Genomic DNA, 27403 nt, shown 5'->3' with positions numbered 1-27403 from the left:
TAAATGTTCCTTTTCTGATTTATGTAAAGTGAAAATTTTCTTAAAGCATTTCTCTTAAGGCTGAGCTTCTGCCTTCTGACAATAATGCATTTGGTATTAATGACTTCAAAGAATGCACTACAGAATCAGTTTCTAGTATCAAAAAAGTATCAGTAGTAGAAGAAAAACCTACAAAGGTATGACTTTAATGAATTTTATGATTCTACTTAAATAGTATAACATTTTCTTATGAGGACTGAGATGTTAATTTGTTTTCATTATCAGTCATGTAACCAGGCTGTTGAAGAGTAGGGGGAGGCAAGCTTGTAAGCTGCACTAGACCCAGACATCATGTTGGGAGAGGGCTGTTTTTCCTGGAGCATATACCAGCTCTCAATGCTCCAGCATGTAATACAGGTTAACCTCGATATATGCGTTTTCTATCAATGCGAGTTTCTGTTAATGCAGTCACAAACATTAATACCATTCCTCTGTGTATGCCCTCTAAAATTTCAAATAGTGCAGCTGATTATGAAACAAAATTTTTAACAACAACAAAAAAAAAAAAAAAAAAAAAATACCCAAAATATTGAAGAAATTAGCATCATTGGAAAGAATCTTGGCTTTGACGATGTTGATTCCCCTCATGTCAAAGAATGCCTGGATTCGCATTCACAGCCACTCACTGACATGGATCTTATGGAATTGGAGCAACAGCGTGCCTACGATGAGAAAGAAGAAACTGATGGAACAATGGTGTTTCCAGATGGTCAACAGTAAAACATAAAAGTGGAGTGATATTATTTTATAGACTACTTCAAGTTTTCAGTAACCTGCACTGAAATAGTAACCTCACTCGTAGTGATTTTCTTTAGGGCCTTATATACCTCTAACAGATGCATCTTAAGATGTCTTGTTGCCAAAATTTGTAGTCTGCACTGCTTCTTTGTTACAATCATAAAATGAATGAAGATGAAATTTTTACTGTTATAAATGATTTCATAACTAATGGCCATATATTCAAATTGTGGGGAAAGAGATTTAAATTGCAGTGGGATATTTTTTCCTTTTAGCCAGCAAGTTGTTAATAGAATAAGATCAGTTGGATAGTTACCTATCCAGCAGATGTTATCATGAGGTTTATCTTATTATGAGGAGGGAAACACAGGTTATTTGTTTAATTTTTTATTGTTTATTTTTTACATATATTTAGTTGCTTATTTTATTTTATTTTTTGGCTAGTACAGCAAAAGCCTGTGGCTTTCTTGACAATATCGCTAATATTTGAGTCATAGCATTGCAAAACTTAGTGAAACTTAAAAATGCTTCTGAGCACTCAGAAGCGACTCTCTTCCGAATGTGTGTTTTTTTTTTTTGCTGGAACGGGGGACAGAGAAGGGCAACCAGATTGGTGAGAGGAACAATAGGGTGCTCTTACCTAGAAATAAAAGGCTTCAGTTCTGCAAATTGCAGCATTTCAAGATTTAGACACCTGCGGAGAGATCTGATTGAGGTGTTTAAAGCCTTGAATGGATTAAGTAAGCTGAATGTTAATGGTATTCTTACACTTTCCGAGACTACACACAAAGGGGGCATAAATTCAAGTTGAGGAAGGATGTTTGCAGTATAGATGTGTGGAAGTTTGCCTTCAACTAGTCCCAGTGGGTGGTTGATTATTGGAACGGGCATCCATCTATTGTTGTGGAAGTGAATGGTTTGATTAAATTCAAGGGAGAACTAGACAAATTCTTGAACGGTATGGATGGGTGAACTGTATAGGTTTTTTTTTTTTTCTTCTTCTTTTTTTGGCTGATGTTATATATAAGCTTGCCTTCTTGCATCATTTGCCATTACAACTACTACTTCTAATAATTTAAATGAATTATCTTCATGTTTGTGAATATATATATATATTTTTTCTCACTTTAAGTTAAGGGTGAGCGTAATAAATTTTTATAAATTTTCTCGAAATGGATGCTGCTCTCAAAATTCAAAATTTTTATGATATTTGATATAATCTAACAGGTAATGCTGGAGATATTTCAGTATTAGTATTAGCATGTGGTGCAAGAAAGCCCAAGCTTTTGCTGCACCAGCTGAAATAAAGGGGGGGGGAAAGAAAAATTCTAGCCTAACCAAACTATCAATTGCAACCACTATGGCAGGCAGTTAATTCTACAACATGCTCCCTGAAAGTAAGCTGCATGAGATCCAGCCTTCTGGTATTCTCCAAAATTTTGTATTTGTACTTTCCTTATTTGTTGTTTTTCTGCCAGTGAAAATATACATCCCTCGTTCATTGTAGTGATTTTCTTCTGGGCCTAATATACCTCTAACAGACCCACCCTAAGATATATTATTGCCAAAATTTGTAGTCTGCACTTTCTAAACCATTCTTTATATGGACATCAGCTACCACTCCTACCAATCTGGTCATTGTTTGAATCTTTTCTAGAAGTTCTGCCTTTTTTCAAGCATTGTCTCCAGACCTGAACCTGGTATTCTAAATGTGGTCTCACCATCGCATTATGTAAATGGACAATGATATTCTTTTCCTTATTTGCACAAAGGCCCTATAAATCATGGACAGGACACATTTGCTTTCCTAGCTGCTTGTTTATACTACATGAAAAGTTTTATATCTGACTGAATCATAACCCTCAAGTCTTTTTCATCCTACACTGCTTAACCTCCTCCCCTTTTCCTAGCTTGTAACTCCTGGATTTCTGTTCTCCATGTCCAAAATCTTGCATTTAGAAGCAATAAACTTCAGTTGCTTTTATTTATTTATTTTTTTTTCCCCCAGACAATTTGTGCAACTAATCTAAGTCATTTGAAGCAAATGGCTTGGTTCTGGTTGTTAACCAACCTTCCTATCTTGAAATCGTTAGCAAACTTTGACAACTTTTCTGCACTCTCTCACCAGTGTCATTAAGGAATTCTGAGATACTCCACTTGCTATAATGGTCCATTTGCTATAATACTAGCATATATCCATATATGATTACTCTCTGCCTCTTGTCTTTTAGCCGGCAGGCGCCTCCGTAGCCAGGTGGGAAGGAGCAGCAGTGCGTAGCACACGCTTCTTGATTAGACTGGGGTTCGAGCCCGTCACCACCAAATACGGAGAATGTGGAAAGGTCAGAGAATGATCACCACATATCCCGGAGCAATATGGCCTTAGTTGCTAATGCTCCTAAAATCCAAACAACAACAACTTGTCTTTTAGCTGGCCCTTGATCCAACAAAAGATCTTACCATTGATTCCAATTTGCTCCATTTATGTAATAGCTTTTCATGGGGAACTGTATCAAAAGCTTTACTCAAGTCATGATAAATAATGTCAAAGTTGTTTCTAGGTACCAACTGTTTGATGATTTATTCGTAATAATTAACTAGAGTGGTCAAGCAAGACTTCCCACATCACAAACCCAAGCTGTAATCCATTAAAGATACCATTCCTATCAAGATGGTCGTGTATTGTATCTTTAAGCAGAGACCTGATCTTACACACCAGTGACGTAACTCACTGGTTCGTAGTTGCCCATTATGTCTTTTCACCTCCTTTGTGAATTGGGAAGACATTATGCTCCTTAGTTCCAGTATTATTTATAACTGAAAATTTTACCTTCATTCATTTTACTATCCTTTCTCAGAACCTTTTAAACCTCAAAATTTCTTTAAACTACTTGCCCACTAAGGTCTGTGGCACATATAATCCCAATTCCTTACTCATATATAGGCACCGTTTTACCAACCTTACCAAGGATGTCACCCATCTTATCTTTTCAAGAAGCTTGACCTCTCGTTTTTTTCCTTCTTTTTTTTTTTTGTGATCTCTACACTTGGACACAATATTTCAAGTTTAGCCTAACAATTGCCTTATAATCTTTATTATATATAAATAATCTTATAACCTTATAATCTTATAATCAGGCAATTGTTTAGCCTAAGAATTGCCTGAACCAGCTAGCCAGATATGTATATCTTCAGTGTTGAAGATTCATCCAGCACAAATAGAAATTGGATTAAATTAATAGTGTTCATATTTAAGTACTATCCCTTTTTCAGTCTTCAGTATGTCACTGTACAAGCTGTCATTGGTCTATAACCAACTGTTCAGCAAACAGGATTAAAAACAAAATCTGTAATTATTTGTAGAAGTTAAGTTCTAAATTTTTAACTTTACTACAGATAAAAACCCTGGAGGAAAAGCAGGGTAAATCCTCAGTATAACAAAGGTAACCCAAACTCAAGGAAAGGGAACAATTATCCACCTACCTTGTATCTATCATTTGGGATCTTAGTCCAAGACTCTTGAGAAACACTTTAGTCATAAGGCTTCAAAATTTCCTGGACCACCCACAAGCAGGTGAATTATTATTATTATTATTATTATTATTAGCCATTACTGTCTGACAATTCAGGAATTTTTCTCAACAGTATCTGTCTTGCATCAGAATAGAGATGACAGTGAAACAAAACATGAAGCCAAGTTTCTGCTTCTCCACATATACACCAAGGATCTGGCTCGAGCCCCCTCTCAATCAGTTTTGACCTGAGTGAGCTGTGTCCTGTCACTAAACACAAAGTATTCATCCTGAGAGAAAACCACGGCTTCACAGTTTTCAAATCCACATATTCAACCTTCAGAATGAATTTTCTTGTTACCTCTCCACACTCGCTACTATTCCATCCAGCATTGTTGCCAAACTTCTACCAAGCAAGTCCAAATCCTTGTTTTCTCATTTTTGAGATTATTAGCCAGGTCTGAAGTAATGTCTAGTTGGGTAGTAGACAAGCCGTTTTTTAATTTACTTATCATGCCCAAATAAATAATATGTAGATCTAAAGGCAGTTTGCCAGCAAGCACTTGCAGGACATTATTAGAGACTGTACGTGGCACATGCATGACAGAAAGAAGCATTGATCTTTGCATTTAAATTAGTTTTGTTTTTACCTTAGTTTTAGTAGCTGCAATATGTGAAATCCTGGAAGCATAAGACACAGTAGGAATAAATATTGTTTTATAATATAAAAATAAGACCTTTTTGGTTAATCCCCATTCCTTTCTAGAGATGCGAATTGCAGATGCAGTAAAATTCTTTATTTTTGCTGAAATTTTATTAACATGTACCTGAAATGTAAGCTTATCATCAAGTGTCAATCCAAGATATTTAATGCTGGAGACAAAAGGAATTTGTTTTCTGTCTAGTAAAACTCTAGATCTGTTGAATTTTGTTTTTAATACCATAAAATTGGTCTTATTTGGAGAAATTTTCAATTTATTCTGCTTTGCCCACTCAGATAGGTCATCAAGGACCAGCTGAATTTTTTCCTCAATATTTCTCCTGGACTGACCTGAGACACCCAAAACCAGGTCATCCACATAAGTAATCTTTATACAATCCAGATTATCTCTTACCAACCATTGATGTAGAACCACGTTCCAGAGGAGAGGCCCAGTACTGAACCCTGAAGGCATCCTCTGGAAACACAAGACTCATAGGTTAAATGCTTAACACATACTTTTACCTTCCTATCCTGAAAATAAGATCTTAGTGTTTCAAAGATGTATTTTTATTAGCCATATGGTGCAAGGAAACCTGAGGCTTATGCTGCACCAGCCATAAAAAAATTTCTGAGTTACCCAGAGAGAGAGAGAGAGAGAGAGAGATCACCAAGGAAAAGAAGAATGATGATATCCTGGGTGTGCCAAGCCCGTACTCACCAGATGTGAGCCTCTGGGGTTATGTAATTATCAGTGTGCAAAACACTAAAACTTGATTGTGCTCTCCTACCAAAGTGAGTCAAAAGCACCCTGAAAGTCCACAAAAACCATTAGAACATATTTACTGGCTGAAGTCTGAATGTAATTTAAAACTCTGTATAGCATCCCCAGTTGAGTGCCCTTTTTTAAACCCATGCTTGACATTCTGAGCTAAGATGATAATCCTCAAACATTTTGGTTAACCTTGGGGCGAGCAGCCTCTCAAAGACTTTGCCCAAATTTGCCAGGAGCAAGATAGGTCAGCAGGCATGGGGATTTGTCTTGGGCTTTCCTGGTTTATAAAGTATTTTTAGAAGGGCCAACTTCCATAGAATCGGAAAGCTGCTCTCCAGGAGACATTTGTTGAACAAGTTGAGCAGTACAGCCTGGAAAAATTCATGGAATTTGATTTTCAACCTAGGCATCTTTTTGGATTTAATTTAGAGATGGCAATTCCAAGTTCAGTTGCAGTGAAAAGTTCTATGACTATTCAAAAGTGTCATCTTGAAATTGTTTAACTATGGTGTCAACCATGGTTGCCCAGTCAGTAGATTCTAGAGCGTTGCAGATAAATTTATTTCTCACTATTTTGTATATTAGGCCCCAAGGCTCTGAGTTCCCAATTTGCCTAAAAATAAGACCTTGCCAACACTTCCATTTACTTTCAGCAACAGCCTTATGGAAATTCTATCTCTTATCTTTCAGGTCATTTTTAAGAATTAAAACATCTTGTTCAGACAGATGTCTGCCATGTTGAAACGACCTTCTTGCTCGTTGAACTTGCAACCTCAGATCTGCCAAAGAAGAGTTCCACCATGGTACAGATTCTTTTATTTTGTTTCTTACGGGCAGAAAATTGCATCACCAAAAAGAGATGAGACTGTACATATTGAAGGTATTCTACTGCAGACAAATTATTTAATTCAGTTATGTTTTCACTATTAAAGAACACACTTAACAATTCATGAAATTTATGCCAATTTACTTTGTCCACACGAAATCTTAAATGCGATGTTGGCACAATTTGTTTTGACAAGTCAGGTCTAATATTAAATGTGATAGCACAATGATCACTGTTTATCATATTTTTCTGAACATCCCAGTCTTGAATTTTATTGACAATTTTGAGGGAAGACAGTGACATCAGTATTTGACTCCCCATTCACGGTAGAAAATGTGAACGGTTTGTCTGGGAGGTTATATATACGTAAGTTGTGATCAACTCCTCAAATAAATTTCCTCTAACATCAGTGTAACCCCTGTGCCACAACAGAGACTTCGCATTAAGGTCGGCAGCAATTATTAAGTTGCAAAAAGCAAATCTGGAGCAAATTCTGTCCAATATATATATATAAGGAGTTATTCACATTCTTCAAAGGAGGGCAGTATAGGGAAACTCGGTAAAGTGATATTGAGTCAGTAGAAACCAAAATGCAAGCAACGTTAGCAGAACATTCTTGAGTAATAGCAGTTATTACTAGATCATTATTGTTGACAACAATAGCTGCTTTTGGAGGTACATCGCTAGATGCTATTATTCTTGTTGAGATTGGAAAGCCCATCACTTTATGAGCAGCTCTCCCAACCTGAGAGGAGAAAAACGGCTCCTGTATACATATAAGATCAAAATCATTTTCAACAGCTGCAATTCTGATTTCGTCAGATGCCACTCTAGAGTATTGGCTATTAATTTGTAGTACTTTTATTTCTTGAGTTGTTGAATTAAAACTGTTACTTGGAGTGATGATATTTGACCTATCCGTTAAAGGTTCTTCTTTAGCTTGCTCTACAGCTTTGATATACTCGGGACATTTACTGTCTCTCACCGAGTGGTCATTATCTTTGTTTTTCCGTTTGCAGTTCACACACTATAGTGGCTGGTCTTTAAACTTACACTCCGTGTACATGTGTCCCCCATTAGTGCAATGGCCACAAGACACGGTCTTTTGCGTACAGTTATTAGAGGCTGTCCATATGCCAAGCATCAGAAACATTTATTAACCACGGTAAATCTGTGCAACATAAAACCAAGATACACTCTGTTGTTTTGTGTTAAACATTGTAAGAGCCTTGGGCTAAAACCAATCAGCCAGTTTGTAACCTTGACAGCTGATCCAGAATTGAATCTAAAGGTAGTCTCATTTGTTACCTCATCCTGCAAGAAACCACAATCTTTGAAGTTCTTTAAATAAAGATCCTCAAGTATCTCATCCTTTGTGTAGTCCTTGGGAATCCCATATATAAGGACTGTAGGATTTGTCATTTTGTGTTTATCAATCGACAATCCAGCTCCAGTAAGAGAGCTTGCTTTACTAATCTTTTCAGCATCTACTGAACTTGTTGTCTCAATCAACACTCCTTTATTTCTTAGGAGTCTAATATTCTTTATCTTGATGTCTCCATAGTCCTGTTTTATTGTGTTTAGTAACTGTATTTTTAATATCCTGGCTTAAATTAATGTCAGAGTTAGGAAGCAGTCTCAAAATAAGTATATTATTGGGATCTCCCAGTCCTTGAGAACTAAATACTGATGAATGGCACACAACAGGCTGAATCTCATTAACGTCCATGTTTAGTTGTTAAGAAACTGTTTTACCATGACTTGGCTTATGTGCAAGCATTTGTTTGAGTGCTCCCTCCCCGACAACATGAGCAAACGATCTTGTTGCAGCAGGTTGATTTTTGATGAATTGTCCAAAAAGCTTGACGGACTTCACCCTAAGCCTCTATCAATTATAAGCACTGTGGTCAGCACCTCCAGGTCTGACCACAGACTACTACGAATATAGTTAGAAGTGATCTTAGTGATTTTGCTTGTGTCAGCTGATAAATAGTCACCTAAGGCCTTTTTGATCTTAATTACAGTACTATGCACAGTTGATGCATCCAGTGGCTCACTGAAGTCTAAGCCTTCTGTGAAAGATCTGTTATTTATATTGTCTGTTTGAGGAGCACTTACCTCTTCATTTGTGTTTATTGAATCATGCACCTCAGAAACTAGGGGAGAATCAACTGAAGTGATTTCATCCAGCAGTAAATCTTGATCACACTTTGTGATAATAACCTTGGGGCATTTCTTGCCCAATTCTTTGGTCGATTTTTCATTACTAGTAGAAGGGATCTCAACTCCAACCTCCTGAGTTTGGTATTATCCATGTTATAAAGGTAACGAAGTAGAAAAGGTACAATGCTAATTTAAAAAGTTCAATCCTTTCCTGCAAGAAAATTACTTTATTTACACAGTTTATATTTTACTTCACCAATCTACTTCCTCTCCAGTCTTCAAAATATCAATATTAATCTAATCACTTACCTGCCCACAGGTACCTGTAAACAGATAATTAAACAAAGTTCACACTTGTGGCCCACTTAACCAGTTAGGGAAGTAGTTGAATGGCATGTTGAGAAATCATGAAATTTGAGTTTCTGTATCTTTGCAATTTCCTGCCAGGTGCAGCCACAAAAATTCTGAAAATGAAGTAATTTTGTAAAGATGGCTTACACCAAGTACAAAGACTATTGGGCCAAGAGGAACAGAGATACAAGTTATCCAACCTAGGCCCAAAAGTAGCCCAAAATCAGTTTCTACTATAATAAACTATATTATCAACACAGCTATCCATTCTGTTCCCAATGAGGGTAACACTTATAATTATTTATCAATTCCAGTTCAAGGCCAAGCCTAATATAGGTGGCACTGTATTCAAAATATCACTTTATAGTGTAATATGTTGGTTTTCCTCCCAAAAGTAGCCATCTTGATTACCTCTATAGAGATAATTTTAGGCCTCTATAGCTGTAAATTTTCCATATAATGTTAGTATAAGGCAGCCATAATAAACATTGTCTAAGTAGAAAATCACTAGGCCTAATTTGAAAATGCAAATTTTCAATCACTTATTCCTTGTCAACCACAGTTGCAAAACTTATCAAACTAATCTCATTGTACTCACCATAAGTTCATGATGAACAGACATATATTATTCCATGGGGGGGGGTTGTCTTGAGACTGCAGTAATATATCCAATTTAAGAGAGCACAAACACCAATAACCAAGCAAGAGCTGGACGACAGAAAGGACACGTGGACATGTTTTTGTAATGGGTGGCACCTGGAATGTCAGTTCATTTCTGCCTCGTATCTCTGTGAAGAACAGTACCACTGTAGAAGGGCCAGAAATGAGTAGTGTATGTTTGCTTGTATTATGTGTGTGTTCTGTTGTTGTGTCTGACCACTTGGCTACTCAGAAGCATCAGTCACCTGTACCAATGATTCCGGGTAGTCATCCACACCAGGGGAAGGTGGGCCAGTCCCAACGGAGCTCACACTGTCTCAATTCAAAATTCTGACCTACCCGATGTTGGCCAAAGATGGGCCAGATTCCTCTGAGGGCCCACTCCAGAGGAGGGGAAAAAATCATACATACATATATATATATATATATATATACAGCAGACTCTCGATTTACCAGGAACGGATTAACCGGGACAGTTCAAGAATCCAAATTTAAAAAAAAAAGAAATGTTTAGCTTGTTTTAGTGCATCGCATTGATTTTTGTGTTCTGTTGCACCGCAAAAAGACAAATTTTGTTTCGTTATTTATATCAGGGATGTCAATTTTTTTTATAGTAAATACATATATATATATATATATATATATTTTTTTTTTTTTTTTGTTTAGAAATCGTGAAAATGATGGGTAAACACAAAAGAGTTGCACTTTCAGTTAAACAAAAACTTGAAATTATTCAAAAGTTTGAAAACGCCATATCCGTTAAATCTCTAAAGAACCATTATATTGCTGGTGACCAAACCGTATACGACATTGTAAAAAATAAAGGGAAGCATCGTATTGGACACACGAGCAGTGCATAGTAAAAAATTTTATTTATTGCCGTACTTTTACGTAGGCTGCAGAACATGTTTCGATACAGTAAGTCCCTGACTTACACAACTTCCGACTTATGTAAATTTTTTTTTCGCCCTTTTTTTTTTAGGATTGTAAAACTTAAAACAAACAAAAAATAATAATAAGCAATCAATAACGACGATCTCGGCACGCACAAGTGAGATACGGAGTAACAAGCAAAAAAATAGGAAGGAAGAGAAGATTCTTAAAATTTATTTATGCATTTTTTATATGACTGAAGATTTCAGTGTGAAGGGAGGACACATTTCACTATAATAACATAAAAACCCACAGAATTCCAGCTATTGGTATTATCGCAAATGCAATAAGATCGAATTTGCTGGTGTCTCCGTAGCCAGGTGGGTAGGAGCAGCAGTGCGTAGCACATGCTTCTTGATTAGACCGGGGTTCGAGCCTGTGACCACCAAATACGGAGGATGCGGAAAGGTCAGGGAATGACCACCGCATATGCCCGGAGCAATATGACCTTAGTTACTAATGCTCCTAAAAACCAAAATCAACAACAACATCGAATTTGCTACCCGTTTATGATTAATTAGATGCAATAACAGAAAAGCCCAATAAACCAGAAAGTGCAAATTGTTTTTATGGTAGTGACCTCCAGAAATGTGCTATAGTAGAATGTGAGCTCGTGTGGGGTGATAATAGTGAGAACCAAATAGTGAGTTTTCACCTTAACCCTGTGAAGTTCTTTACAGAAAATTTCATTTTGACCGTTATCATGGTGCCGACTAAGAGAATAAGTGCCAGCGGTACTAGTAAATCTACCAACAAAAGGAAAGCGATCGATTTGGATCAGAAAATTAAAATAAATTAGGATATATAAAAATGGTCAAACATTAACAAGTATCGTGCCAAATTCAGATTTGTCAATAATAATATAGTAGCAATATGTTATTAGTCATTCCCGAGTTACGTAAAAGTTGACTTACGTAAGAAGTCCTGGAACGTATGTCGGGGACTTCTGTATTTTTGGATTAACCGGGAAATCGATTATCCGGGATTTGTTTTTTACCATCTATTCCGGAAAATCGAGAGTCTGCTGTATATATAAATATATGTTTATATATTTAAATAATGGCTTAAAAGTTAGAATGCAATAAAGGGAATAAATAAATATTAATAAAGGACCACCGCTATGCAAATCCTCTGCATTTGTGAATCGATCGGAGGAAAAGGGGTGGTTTGGTCCTTCAATCTGTTCGCCTTTGCGATGATTTGTATAGCGATTGAAATGCAGCGATTCCATGACCATTATTGGCCTTGTGGTCCTCCGTCAATATGGGGCATAATGGTCAGTCTATTATTTTGTTATTTTGTTTTCATTTAATAGTTCTTTTTAGTCCCTTTTTGGTGATATTTCACGTCTCTTGGAACTGGTATCTTACAAGGGGGGGGTACAACTAAATTATTATATAATTGGCATTATTTTAAATTTAAATTGGATTTATTATTATTATTATTAATTGGATTTAATTGAGCTCTAAATTATTTGGGGACTTTCGGCTATGGTTTCTGTCTTGTTACCTTTACTTTCCCCCTCCTTGTTGATTTATTTTTTATGTTAACTTTCGCTTTACAGTTTTTGCCATACTACTGGCTTATGTTTTATTTTTATATGAATTATCCATTTTATATATATATATACATAAAACTAATCGAATAAATAAAATAAAATAAAATGATAATAAAATATATATATATATAAAATAAATAAATAAAAATAATAATAACATAATTAATAAATAATAATAAATAAAACATTATACTTCATATGCATAGCTCCTATAACAGTTAACATCCTTCACGATAGACAATACCTTATCATCAAACCAGGCTTTGTACAGATAAACAGATGGCTTAAGTTATACTGCTCCATATAAGTATCCTGAGCTTGTCAAGTACAATGTTCTATATCACAAGCCAGATAAAAGTCAATCCAAATGTATGCAGTTCAGTTCAAGTTCAAAGTCAAAACATTAATATAAATGGCATCCCAAGACATCTACTGGCCCCTAATACACAATGTGCACAACATCCAACTAGGGAATGTTGCTCCCTATTAAGTTGCTCCACCAGCCAAAGGAGTAGAATTATTTGTAGCTGTATAACTAATTCTTCTTCTTGTGAAAGCATCAGATGCAAACTGCTGCAGAGCAACATAAGAATTCTTGTCTCCCACCAGCAAAGTTTCATGCCCATGAGAGAGAGAGAGAGTGTAGAAACTGACGAACGAAGAACATCTCTAAAGTCATTATATAGCTTTCCACATATTAGGAAAGAGACCTTCTTGGAGACATTTGTTAAAAAGAAAAAGCAGCACTTGTGGACGCAATTTGAAAAATCGCAAAATAAATGTATTTTCAACCAGGTCTATCCCTGGACATTTCTTAATATTAATCTTTTTAGCAACAGAGGTTAACTCATCAATGGTAAATTCTTCTGTCTGGATATTTGCAACTTGAATATTTAAATGTACAACAGAATCAGCAGTTAGATCATCCACCGGGAATAGTTTGTCAAGAATAACATTAACTGTATTCATCCAATCAGTAGTCTCCAGGAAATCATCCTTCACAGTCCCGTATACATCTAAAGAGTGAATCTTATTACAAGCTATCTTATAAATAAGACACCAAGGATTATCATTACCTGCACTGTGAACAAACTCCTTCCATGTTTCTCGCTTACATGTGGCAATAGCCTTTACTTAATGTTTGAGTGAAATATATTGAAAGTAAAAATAAGCTACTTCATCAGAATGCCAATCCCTACGTCGACACTGATATCTTCGATGAGCTTGATGCACCTTTTTCCTTAAAGAAGACAATTCTGAGGTACACCAGGAATAGGTCTTTAAACTAATCTTTTTCTTGCTAGCTGATTTGTATGAGGCCTTAAGTAATGACTGGAGTAATAAGGTAGCAATTCCAGTAGCCGTAAAGTGAAGAGACGAAAGTCTTGTTCAGGGAAATCTGAACAAATGGAGGAGTCAAATGATTCTCAGTTTATGTGATTTATGGAAAATCCAACTAAAGCTGGCTGTAGTAAAAATTGATCTCCAGGTTTAGAAAAATCAGTAACAACAAAAAATAGAACCCGATGATCGCTTGTTGTCCAATCAGTAATCACCACCCAATCACGAACAACTGCTTTAAAATGAAAATTAGTTAATGTCACATCAATATTTGATTCTCCAACAGAGCTGGAAAAGGTCATTACTACTTGAGGTAGGTTTATTACATTAAGCTGTTATTAATAATAAATTGCTCCAACATATGACCATGATGATCACTTCCATTACTGGACCAATGTGGAGATTTAGCATTTACGTCAGAAGATATTAAGACATTCTGTGGACCCAAGAAATTTAAAGCTGTTTCTAGATAATTCAAGGATAAATTAAAATCTTCTGATGGAGGACAATATAGAGAAATTAGATAAAAATTCAAATATGTAACCAAAATACAAGTAGCCGTTCTATTGCATAAACCATTGATTATAGTGATATCAAGTCAATTATTTAAGACCACAATACATGTTTTAAGTTCCTCAGACACCAATTGAATTATACAGGCAGTAAGTGGAAGTCCCATTACCTTTGGAGTATATCCAGTTTGCACTTTTAACAGTATAAGGCTCTTGAATTGCAGTAATATCAATAGCATTTTGCTCAGCAGGCACTTGAATTTCGATTCAAGATACTGCTCTAGAATGCTGACCGTTAATTAATTTGCATAATCCTAATACCAGCAAGCAAAGACGCAGGAGAATCAGAAAACGAATCATTAGCTCCAATAACAGCTCCATCTCCGGGAATAAAACTTGCATTGATATTATTATAACTATTATTCATTGGCGGTCCTTAATCATGCCGTCTGTAATGCCCGTAAGTCCTCGGGACATGTACCGTCCCTTACGAAATGCTGATATTCCTTCCTACGTCTCTTACAGTTGATACAACTAGGTGGCTCTTCCTTAAATGGACACTCATTAAACATTCCCACTACAAGCACAATGTCCACAAGACGGGGACTCATGCGAACAATATTGTGTAGTATGTCCACACCCAAGACACATAACATTTAGTGACTATCGTATAAGGACGGTGCTTATGAGAACTCCAAGTCAAAAACAACCTGTCCAGTGAGGACACACATATTTATAAATTTTAGGTGAGAAGCTAACAACCCAATGAACTAGCGATGAAAACCTAGCCTGAGTAGTAAAATGAAAAATTGTTTGTTGCTTCACTTCTTCCAGTGTGAAACCATAATCTACCAAATTCTTGTTATAAAGATTATCCACAATATCCTCTTTTGAAAGATCCCATGGGACATCATAAATTATGACTGATGGATTACCTTTACGAGGAACACCAGCAATCACTCCAGCTTCGGAAAACGCTGCCGTAGAAGTCAAGCAGTCCAAATCAGATTTCATAGCTGTTTCCACAACCACTCCTCGATTACGAACAAGTCGCAAAAATTTCACTTTTACATTCTTCAAATCATTTTTAAAAGTTGTAACTACATTTTTCACATCAGAACTTGTTTTCAAGTCACTAGTATCTGAAGCTCTAATTATTAGAACATTATTAGATGATTTAATAACATCACTAGAAGAAACACCATTCTCAATAGTACCCCTCACAGTATCAGCATAGGTATGCACAGGCTCTTGTGTATGTAACCTATACATCAGAAACTCATCTGTATCTACGTCTGACTTTGGTGTATACCCTTCATCCTGTTCAATATGTTTACCAGAGACCACATAAAGTTTGTAACACTGTTTGTAGCAGTTGGTCTCTTTTATCAATTTCCTCATTAATGGTTTTTAATCCCTCATTTTCTATCAGTAGTGCAGTTGTTACAGTCACCAAAATTACACCATTTGTCCATAATGATATCCCCATTTTTTTTAGTCACCTTATTAGCCTCTCTGAAAAGAAAACTTGTGATATCTTTTCGCATTTTAGAAATGACCGCATTACAGAGGACACATCTTGAATATTATCACATTCATCAGTCATTGTACTTGAATCAATAGTCAAAATAGGGGTGAGAATAGACCCACTCCACTTCATTTAACTCGCCACTCTATGCTCTGCTCTCATACTAACTGAGCCGCAGGTCTTAATTGCTCGTGACCAATACTTTTAGAATAAACAAGCTCACCTAACCTTCATATATCGCCATGAGATTGAGGAATTTTAGGTGGGAGTAGGGTGAAGTATCCTCTCCCTCCCCGCTGGATCTGTCTAAAGATTGCTTACCATTAGGATTTCTATCTTCCATAATTCTTTGATATCAAAAACTCACAAATAGATTAATATTAGTAGTATTAAATAAGCAACTTCCAAATGTATTAATAAAAACAACTACAGTATTTCAATAATTCCAACTTCTAAATCCTGTGTTCTTGAACTGTTCCTTTTAGTTTAAAAAAAAAAAAAAAAAAAAAAAAAAAAACTACTGTTACGCCTTGAATTTATCTGTGTATTTGCTGTAATTTATCTTGCAATTTATACTTAATCGATCCAAAGCAACACTAGAATTAGTACGTAGAGATTAGTAGAACAATCAAACAAGAAAAACAGCAAACTTATTCAGCTGCAATCACCGATAGTACAATAGCAATGTACGATCGTAATGGCAACGGTTTCCTGCAATTACCTCCAAAAAAGTACAAAACTGCAAACACTGCAATCTCAATATTATTATGAGATTAATCTAACAAAAGTTACCTGAGTGCAACTATGAAGTATCCTCAACCTACAGAAAGGACATTCCATTCCATTTATTTACACACAATTTTATGTACATTCTCATGATATAAACAGTTTATATACAAGATTATATACAGTTTTATAGACATTATCATATATATATATACACACAGGGTGATTCACTACCAGTGCGACAAACTTGCAGGAGGTGTAGGGGGCACAAAGACAAATTGGAATCACATAGCATTTCAGGGTCTGAAATGCCTTCGTCATGCGGTAGAGGATGTTGAACGGGAGGTCGCGTGAACAGCGATCCCACTGGAAGTCAGCATTTGCGAACCGTTTCTGTTGAAGAAACCAAGTAGCAAAAGTCCTCCAGAGTGGATAATCCGCAGGCTCCAATGATTGGACGCGTTGCAGATGGTATGAACTCATTTGGTTTGTTGACAGTATCCTCCATACAGTGGATTGGGAAATACCCAATTGTTGGCCTATCGCTCGAGTACTCGTACTCGGATTGCCTTCTGCAAGACGTAGGACATTCTCCTCATTGTCTGGCATCCTCGTCATTCGCTCTTGATTTATGGTACCTCTCGTGAAACAACCAGTCTCGCGTAACCTTCTGTGCACACGTGCGAAAATCGTATGATGAGGAGCACACCTGTGTGGGAAACGTGCCTGGTGCAAGTGCAGAGCAGCGCACCCATTACAGTCCACAGCTCCATACGCGAGGTGCATGTCGGCCAGTTCAACGTTTGAATACTCGTCCATCCTACTGCCTCGGGAACCAGTTCGCAAATGCTGACTTCCAGCGGAATCGCTGTTCACGCGACCTCCCGTTCAACGTCCTCTACTGCATGACGAAGGCATTTCGGACCCTGCAGTGCTATGTGATTCCGTGCCCCCTACACCTCCTACAAGTTTGTCGCACTGGTAGTGAATCACCCTGTATATATCCATTCTATATAATGGTAATCATGGTACTGTGTGTGTGTGTGTGTGTGTGTGTGTTCGTTTATCGGGGTGGCTCCTAGGTGTTAGCCCATCTCCACCTTTGTACTCTGTTATGGTGCTGAAACTCTGCATAATGGGCCTGAAAAAGTGTCAGGCTATTATGCCACCAGGGTGCAGCCAACGTATGGGCAGCTGCTGCTGCCTGGTGCCCATCCCTAGTACAGGGCCTGGGTCAACAGTCATCCTGTACAGGTGTAATTACCACCCAAAATCTCGCGCCTACCAGAGGTAGTGCAATACTGGTGAGTACCTGCAATCCCGCTCCCAAGTTGCCCTTACCTGAGAGCCAGCAAAAAAAAAAAAAAAAAAAAAACAAACACTAGTAGTTATATACATTTATTGTTTGAGTATCTCGATCAAACACTCCTGTTCTTAGGAGATATGTAATTTTGGTCCCGAGTCACTAGGACCAACCACTTCAAGGCTAGGAGGATGTTCTAGCAAAACAATTGTAACAATTATATTAACATATATACATGATTTCCTAGTCTGTCTTTTCCACCACAGTTCAATTATTTTCAGTACATTTTTTATTTTCAAATGAAGTCACAAGTTGAACTGTCCAGTTTGATTTCATTCAAGAAAGAAGTCAGTCCCAGTAGTCTTCTCCGTTATGTGCCAGCATAAGTCTTAAAACTCTTCTTCAGGTGGTTCTCTTCTATTTGCTGAAAACTTCTAATTATTCTCTTTTTCCTGAGAATCCTAACTTGTGTATAATTTGGAATTCAAATGACAGTCCATAGGTAAAAAATGGAGTATTTTCACTTAAAAAAGTTCTCGTTGTGAAAAACACGTTTCATTAAGTTCATGTAATTTTCAAGTGTATGTATGCGGTAGTTCATATCTATATGGTCACAGATCTAGATGTCACTTAAGACCACACAAGGTATAGCTGTATAAGTTGCAGAAGAAGTTATGGTTGTAAAGTAGTTCCTTAGTTTTAAGTTTTAGGTATCATGCACCAGAACCAATCAACATTCTTTTGACAATCCTGTTAACACCTACAGAAAGGATAGATAGGATAGGAGAGGGGAGGGGGTTATACTCTTAGTTAAGAATCATACTAAAATCTAAGGAAGTGCATTCAGTTAATATGGGTGGCCAGTGCCATGTTGAGTCATTTGATGTGACCAAAGCACTGGGAAAACAAAAATAAGAAGAGGAGCGTGTTATAGGCCTAATAACTGTGATGAGTATAATGAACAGCTATAGAGTGGGCCAGCTAATCAGAATGTCTTATAATGGGCAATTTGTAACTTTCAGGATATTAACTGGAACTTGAGTTGGTCACTCATGCAGTAGCAGGACTTTTGTGGATTTATTGGATGACTGTTTTCTACATCAACATGTTTGAGAGACAACAAGGGAAAGCAATACTCTCAATCTGATTATCAGCAGTGACTGTTCATGCATTAAGAATATGCAGATAAAAGAACTACTAGGTGGCAGTGATCAGTGTATTGATGTGGGATTTATTTGAAGATATAACTACCACCAACGGTAAAGGGAGGGGCTTTTGTTTTCATAAAGGTAACTACAGTAGTCTGAGACATTTTTAAAATTCTATACAGTGGGATGAACTGATGATATACCAACAGAAAATTCTAAATGGAAAGTGGTCAGAGAAGTAATTGTAGTAGCTACTAGGCTTTTTGTACCAACTGAGAAATGCTGTTCAAAGCTTAGAACTAAATGGATGCCAGATGAACTACTAGACTTGTGGAAAAGAAGAAAAATACATCAGATGCATATAAATTATCAGGTGATACAGAAGCCTACAATAGATATAACTCGCCTGCAATCAAGTCACAAAGGAGGTTAAGCAAGCTAAGGCAGATTATGAGAAATCTTTAGCAAAGGATGCAAAGAAAAACAGCAAAGTCTTATGTAAACACTAGAAGGAAGGGGATGAAACTCATATTGTCCCACTTAATATCAGTGGTAATATGAGTAATTATACACCTGTTAACCTAACTTTTGTTCCATGAAATAATGGAATTGCTGATTAACACATTTGCTGCATTTTATATTTGCAAGGGTTGTTTATGTGTGCCTTGAGATACTTTTGTGGAGTGCTGAAACAACTAGGCAGTACTTTTTAGTAAATGGATTTCATCTGAGAAGAATCATCACTCCAAGAAACACTGGCTTCTATTGTTTGTAGCATGCAAAAATTCTATTTCTAATGTTGAAATAGAATCTTATTCAAGTGATGTGAGAGTCTGAATCTCATTAAAATGCATCCATTATCAGATTATAAAGAGCTGATTCAATATCATCAGCTTTAACGTACTGTCCACCCCTGTTCCTTTTCAGTCCTGTTGTTCCATGCGGCTGTGGATCCATTTAAAACAACCATTAGGGTAAAATTTTATGGAAAAAAATTATAAAACTTTTAATACAAAATTTTATTAGTAGACACATACTGTGTTTGTGTCTGTGTTTGAAAAACAAAACACGTGATGATGTTTTGTTTTTCAAAAACTAAAGAATTCAAATTTAACAACCATAATCTTCAAAAAATTTAACTTTTCTTCTTGTGGAAAATACTAAACTAAACAACTTCAGCATAAACAAAGAACTTATGAAACTGTGAATCAAATATACAGCTTTTATGGCACTCTCTAGACCAGTGGTTCTTAACCTTTTTCTGCCTATGTACCCCTTGTCAAATTTAACATCAATTGCATACCCCCATTATAAAATATCCTTATTTACTTATGTGTACAATATTTTAGTAATCTTAAATATTTAACAAGCATAAATAATGTATACAAATAAAATAAATAAAAAAGAAAATAGAAAAAATAAAACCAGAAGTTTAATGTGAGCATTGTTGTTTCTTCATTGTTAAAACGGTGAACTGGGGAACTATCTTCGATAAAGAAACACACATATCATGTTCCACAAGAGGCCTATTTTGTTTCTTTGTTTTTAATGAAACGAGTGTCGAAAATCCTGCTTTTCACCTATAAGTTTGTCACAAACGGAATTAAAAGATTCATGGCTCTTCTTACTAATGCAGGATAGGCTTCTTTTAAGGAAGATAAAAATTCTTCTAAACATGTAGAATTAAATTTTTGTTTCAGCAATTCTTTTGATCTTAAGTCAATAAGGTCATCTTTAATTGATTCCTCATCCTTAATATCATCAATGTTAATAATAAAAGGATTACGCATCCACGTTGCCATTGTTAATTCATCAGAACAAAAATAATTATCAAAAGAACTTTGAAACTTGTCCATATGTACAGTAATATCTGTCTTCACAGAAACAGGCAAATCATGTCACTGTTTGATCCTTTTTTTAAAGCTGATTCTAAATTTGGAAAATTTGCATAGTTGGATGACTCCAATCTTCTTTTCCAAAGTGGTAACTTTGATAAAAACGCTTTTAATATTTCAGAGGCATCAATGATAGTAATCGCAGTTCCTTGAATTGAAAGATTAATTTCATTCATGTGGCCAAAAATATCTGCTAAATAAGCCAAACTAATTTCAAATTCTTGTTTTTCAAATTGCTGGGCAAGAAAACTTTATTTTTGTTTTAAAAAGTATAAAACTTCTGCATGAAGTTCGAATAAGTATTTTAATACTTGCCCTTTGGAAAGCCAGCATATTTCAGTATGATAAAGAAGAATTTAATGTCATGCTCCCATTTCTTGACATAATATTTTGAAAATTCGGTGATTTAAAGCATAGGATCTGATAAAGTTAGCAACTTTTACTACAGTTTTTAAGGCTTGATTAAGTTTAGGTGGCAAAGTCTTGGATGCTAAAGCATGTCAATGCAACATACAATGAGTTACGACAATTTGTGGAATTTCTTTTTTTACTAAACCAGCAAAACCAAAATTATTTCCAAGCATTGCCGGTGCTCCATCCGTACAAATACTGTCAAGTTTTAATTTCCAGTCAAAATGTTCTTTTCTAAAAAAAATTTTCAACATATTAAATAAGTCAATGCATTTTGTAGTTTCTTGGAGAGGTTCGCAAAATAAAAATTCTTCTTTGATGCTATTCATGTGTTGGTAATGAACGAAAGCTAGAAGCTGACTACATTGAGAAATATCTGTAGTTTCATCAAGTTGAATACTGAAAGGGTATGCTGTTGCTCTTAATTCCTCCATTATCTGGTTTAAAATGTTATCAGACGTCTTTAATCCTGGACGATATAGCATCATTTGAAAGAGATAATGCTTCAAGTTTCTTTCTTTCATTTAAACCACATACAAGTACAACCATTTCCAAAGCACAGGGTTTTACTAAGGTTTCACTGATTGTTTGGGGTTTTTTTTTTTTTGTTTACAAATGTGATATGCAACTTTATAAGATGCTTCAAGACATGGTTTCTATGAAGGAGTGAATCCAAAGTTTTGTAATGTACCTGATTTTTCAAACCTAGCTTTCTTATTGCGAAATTGCTCTGGACTGTCTGATACATATTCGGGATGTACTGAAGTGAGATGTTCTTTTAATTTGGAAGGTTTCATAGATCTGTTCCCCAAAATTTTACTGCACAAGAAACATTGATTTTTGTGTCCCATCATGCTCAGTAGTAAAAGTAAAACCAAAGCATACATATGACTTGTTATATTTTCTTTTCTTTGACATTGGAGGGTTGGTTCTGGAAGTAATGAGAAATAAAAATGACTTATAATTTTATCAAAACCAGTTAACAGTTAGCTTCACTAATAGTTTGATTTTATGTATGTCTACTAGTTAGCTGCTAACTGGAGTAGATGTACATAAAACCGAAAAAAGAAAAAGAAATTTATTTAAAAATTACAAGAAATAGTATTTTCAATATTACATATTAATGTCAAAGAAAACTAAAAATAAGATAATAAAAATTCAAATTAAGAACATTTTATTACTTACTTTTTACGTTCGTCAAAATCGTTAATCCTGTTATGCAGCTCAAAACAAGTTAAACAACTGCAAATGAATAACTGAAACAGTGGAATGGCAGCCTATTGTTTTTTTCTTGTTGCCAAGCTATTGTATAAGGGGAAGGTGGACAGCACTATTGTTGGAACTGACAAAAGTAAATTATTTACCGGCTCCTCTGATAAATGGAGTTATTGTTTCTTGGAAAATCACACACTGGCCTACGATGGAGAAGATAGGCAGAAATTAAAACATTAAATTTTCAAGTTCTCAACAGTTATTTGTATTTAAATCGTAAGTAAAATAATTTAAATATATTTCATATCGTTAAATACGTAGTGATATTCGTAAGGGATGAATTTTTTTTTATTTATTACAAGAAATATTGTATTTTACATATGTTTACGTATCAAGATGTACCCCAAGTTAAGCACCACTACTCTAGACAGTGCAGTTGATGCTAAGCAAAATCCCAGCTGTTTAGAGGGTGCTATAAAAGCTGTATACTTGATTCACTATATTGAGACACAAAAATTGCAGTTTGTTTGGATACAAGTTTGTGTTCAGGCATCAAATGTGCTAAAAAAGTAATGCAGGACTGCAATTGCAGCATGAATTTGTTAAGAGACGATCTTGTATGACCAATGTGATTGGATATTGTGCAGTAACCAAGGAATTGGTTGCAAAAAAATAATTTTGATATATTCTTGAATTTCAGAAAAGCTTTTGATACTATTGCACATAAAAGAAAGCTGTACACATTGGAGCAGTGTAGCATTAGGGGGCAAGTTACATCTTAAATACTGCATATAGGTTCTTTATCTATGGATAAAGAAATGGTTGAGTGGGAGAAGACAGAGAGTGGTTATCAGTGGACATTACTCTTTGTGGACTAATGCAATCGGTGGAATCTTCCAGGTTTCAGTGCTGGGCCCATTGTTGTTTTCTATATTTATTAATGATATTGATGAAAGTGATATACTTTCATCAATATCAACAATGCTTATTGTCTAAGTTTGCAGATACAGAAGTTGGCAAGGTTGTTAACAACAGTGAACAAGATATGCTGCTGCAACAAGAAAATTAGGTCGATGAGCCGAGACATAACCATTGAAATTTAACATTGACTAATGCAAGGTACTGCATAGAGGTAGTAGTAATCCTAGATTAACATACAACTGTATTTCAGGCAGGTGATATTATATGCAGGACAGTGGAAAATGAAAAATACCTGGGGGTAATTGTGCTGTCAGGTATGAAGCTCTCTGAGCAGTGCAGACAGACTGCCAGGACACCTCATGGGGTTTTGTCAGTGGTGTACAGGAATTCTGCTAGTGTGGATAAGTAGGTGATTATCCCATCATATGCAGAAATGGTCAGGCCATGTCTTGAGTACTGCATATAGGTCCTTATTATAGGAAGGATGTAGATCTACTGGAAAAGATACAGCAAGGGGCACTGAGATTGGTGAGGGGAACAGAAAGTGGTCTTATCAAGAAAGGTTTTAATTCTTCAAATTGCAACATTTGGAGACTAGGCATCTTGTGAGGTGATTAAGGCTTTGAATGGATTGAGTAAGCTCCATTTTGATGGCATAAATTCAGCTTGAAATGTTTGGAAGATTGCCTTCAGACAGTGGGTAATTGATTGTTGGAACTAGCTTTCATCTGTTGTAAATGTCAGCAGTTTGAATGAATTCAAGGAGGAACTAGACAAACTGTTGGAAGGGATGAACAAGTGATGTGGGATTTTTTTTTTTTTTTTTTTTTTCCCCTTGTTGATGCTGTCTGTTTGCTTTCTTGCATAATTTGCCACACTATTAATACAAATGCTTGAAAAATGACTGGACTTCTCCCCCCTTCTGCTATGATTTATTCATAAAGATCTGGACTCAAAATGTGGTGACTGATTAGAAAGATTAGGCTACCAGGCTTGATATGGGAATTTCTTGTTGCCCTCCATGCTTTTTTTTTTTTTTTTTTTTGTCTGTTCCAGTGTGTTGTGCAGGCTAAAGGAAAAACCTTATGGCATCTGCCTGAAATCAGCTAATTCAGTGCCCATTGATAATGCCCTTAAAAATTTCTCAAGTCTATGATGGGATTTATTTTTAAGACAAAATCAAATTTGCTTGATTTTGTCTTAAAAATGTTTTTTCTTTATAAAAATTAAATTATATTTAAGAATAGAAATAGCTGTCAAAACATTCATTTCCTTGTTTTTTTTTTATTTTTTTAATTATTTTTATTTCAGGCAGGTGATACTGATAATCACAGTGCAGATTTGATTCATACTGGTGTCCAGGTACAGTGTCCTGTAATATTGCAGACTTGTTTTATGTGTAGCACATCCTCTTGTACAACTGCTTCCCAGTTTTGCAGTATGTGTGGAAATGTTGTTAATCAAATTTGTAGGAAATGCCAAGAAATTAATCCTAATAATGCCAACTTTTGCTACAAGTGTGGTGAAAGAATCAAGATAAAAGAAGGTGCAAGAAGTACATATTGTGTATTTGAGAAGGTATGTTGTACCTGTGTACTATTAAAGGTTTATATTTAAATTTTTAATTGATTCCACTTGAATGCTGAGGTTCTCTCTACAATTTTGTCATTCTACAAAAAATTATTAGGCTCCAGTTTAGCATAAACAAAACATCATTTTTGTTTTCACTTGAGTGTTCAGTAGGACCCACAAAATGTTTCCACTAGAGTATCACAGAATGTGTTGCAAAGTTATATTTCAGAATACTGACAGTGTCTACTGGAAAAGATTAAGTGATCCATGCATTACTTCTCCCCCCCCCACTTATGTTTCAACTATGGAATAAGATAAATAGCACATGGGTATATATGCATGTCGTTGGGGGTAGATGGAAATAGAAATACAGTGGCAGTATGATTTGCTGAGGAGGTAATGTACAGTCATCTGGACAAGTGAGTTTCATTTTGAAAAAATAATGTAACATAGCTCATGATACCCAAATGATTGCCTGTAATCCTTTCTCTGTGAACTTGCCTTGTGACGATTTAAACCCTTTCTGTATATATCCTGGAGTTCAAGATTCCCAAATGATTGATTTTTCAGGAGGAAAAAATTATTAGAAAGAATATTCCAAACAGTGTATAAAATTTATTTATTTTACCTTAATCATTCTTTTTGCACATTTCTTTTAATAATTGGTCAACTTCCTTAACCTTTATTGGTCACATCAGTTCATTAGAAATTTTTCGCACCTGGTTAATGTGTTATAATTTTGATATCATTCTGTAAATTTGTTATTTAGCACTGTATAGAAAATTGTAATAATTAACACTATGACAGTATCTAATCATTTAATGATATCTAATCATTTAATATTTAAAGTTAAATATTAAAATTTTAGGAGTTTTTCATTTTAATATTAATACTAGGGGGGGTCAACCCCTGCTTGCTTTGCTCGCCAATCCTCATGCACACTTTTATACGTAATATGTAGAGGTATGACTGAGTAAGTCAAATGTTTTCTATGTAAAAGACACACCTGTCGAAATGCACCGATTGATATTTAATCTAATATGTAAAAGAAAATAGGAAGTGTAAGAAAAAACTATGAAAAGTAAAATTGAGTGAATGAAAGTTATTATTAATTGCATATTCTGTCCTAGCCTCTTCACTGCACAGACTGATGGCTATGGCCCTCAGGGACCTCATGATTATCCAAGCTGACACCATGCTGTAGCTTTTCCTAGCTGGCATGGTGTGGGATGCTGACACTGACCATTTGGGTAACTCCCAGGTCAGTGTGGGACAGAACTGCAAAAAAGCACACTCCACCATAGGGATCTCTTTCCCTATGTTCTTTTATTCCCCAAGGCGCCTCCGTAGCCAGGTGGGCAGGAGCAGCAGTGCGTCGCGCATGCTTCTTGATTAGACCAGGGTTCGAGCCCATCACCACCAAATACGGAGAATGCGGAAAGGTCAGGGAATGACCACCGCATATTCCCGGAGCAATATGGCCTTAGTTGCTAATGCTCCTAAAAACCAGATAACAACAACAAACTTTTATTCCTACCACCTGGGGTGATTGAGTCTCCTTCCAATAAATACCCTTCCCCTACCCTGGGTGTTCCCCACCTTTTTCCTGGTGGCTTATCCCACTACCCACTTTCAACTCCCACCCTCTGGATCAGGATGGGCATCCTGTAACAGGGTACCCTTACTGTCTCCCCTTTCAAATCAGGCAGGCAGGTGCCTCAACTACTGTCCCTTTTTATCCTACCCTCTTCCTATCTCCCCATTATCTCCTTTCCAATAAAAAATTTGGTAAAACTCCAGATGAATTAAACTCCAGCAAAGCAGTGATTGACAAGTTGTGACTCTGCCCACTGTCCTCCTAGGTTGATATGCCTAGGGTGTTTCCCACCCCACTTGCTGCTGTTTTTAAATTGTAAACTCATTTTCCGATTAAAAAACAGTGGGATGGGGGGTAAACACCCTACCTAAGCTAAGCATGCTCCTCCTCAATGACACAAAACAATCAGAAAGAAAATGTCTCCACAGTAATCACCCAATCACAGAACTCAACCGTATAATCACTCCGTTCTGTGACCATGCCCACTGAGTGAGTACAATCACAGCACCGAGTGGGAGGTGCCTTCACCCGTCAATCACCGCCGTCTTTCCTTGCTTTCATCGGTGTACCCTATACTGCAGTTCAGCCGTTTTTTTTTTTTTTTTTTTTGGGCTCTCCTTGGATACCTGGGATACCCCAGGATTCACCCCACCAGAACTTTCTTCTCTTGCAATGTGTCCGGGGCGATGAAGGAAACTGGGGGTGTTAGTGGCTCTCCACAAACTCCCAGGCCTGCTAAGTGGCCAGAGGAACAACAAAACCCGCACTAACATGCGTTCTGACCTTATGCAGCGTATCGTATTCTACACAGAGTAAAAACACAGAGTTGGGGAAGATACCCCCGGTGCCGCCTGGTAAAAAACACTGTGTCACTATGATCGATATCTAATCAGGAAATGATCTACGTAATTATTTACCTGTGCACTTGTAGTGCACGGCATTCTCAAGGTCAAATAAATATCACTATGTAATTATTTACCTT

At 36.2% G+C, this 27403-nt stretch overlaps 2 protein-coding genes across 3 annotated transcripts in view; one reads left to right on the top strand and one right to left on the bottom strand.

The window, feature by feature from the left end:
• Positions 1-27403, top strand: part of LOC150090787 (uncharacterized) — a 124420-nt gene that overhangs the window by 11151 nt on the left and 85866 nt on the right. The window contains exon 1 of one of the 2 annotated variants that reach the window (XM_090372718.1): positions 24724-24830. The exons of the other annotated variant lie outside the window; for it this stretch is intronic. The gene's annotated coding sequence lies outside the window, so the exon portion shown is untranslated. Of the gene's footprint in view, positions 1-24723; positions 24831-27403 lie in introns of those variants that run through there. 2 annotated transcript variants of the gene reach the window in all.
• On the bottom strand, positions 21209-21643 carry LOC150090788 (protein ZBED8-like). Its single transcript, XM_090372234.1, has one exon. It carries the CDS (start codon positions 21641-21643, stop codon positions 21209-21211), a length of 435 nt encoding a protein of 144 aa, XP_090228360.1.

This window comes from Mastigoproctus giganteus, chromosome 1 (genome assembly GCF_048544385.1).
Source record: "Mastigoproctus giganteus isolate SK-2022 chromosome 1, ASM4854438v1, whole genome shotgun sequence".
NCBI lineage: Eukaryota > Metazoa > Arthropoda > Arachnida > Uropygi > Thelyphonidae > Mastigoproctus > Mastigoproctus giganteus.
The sequence above is the reverse complement of the archived record's forward strand: the minus strand, read 5'-3'. Positions and strand labels throughout refer to the sequence as shown.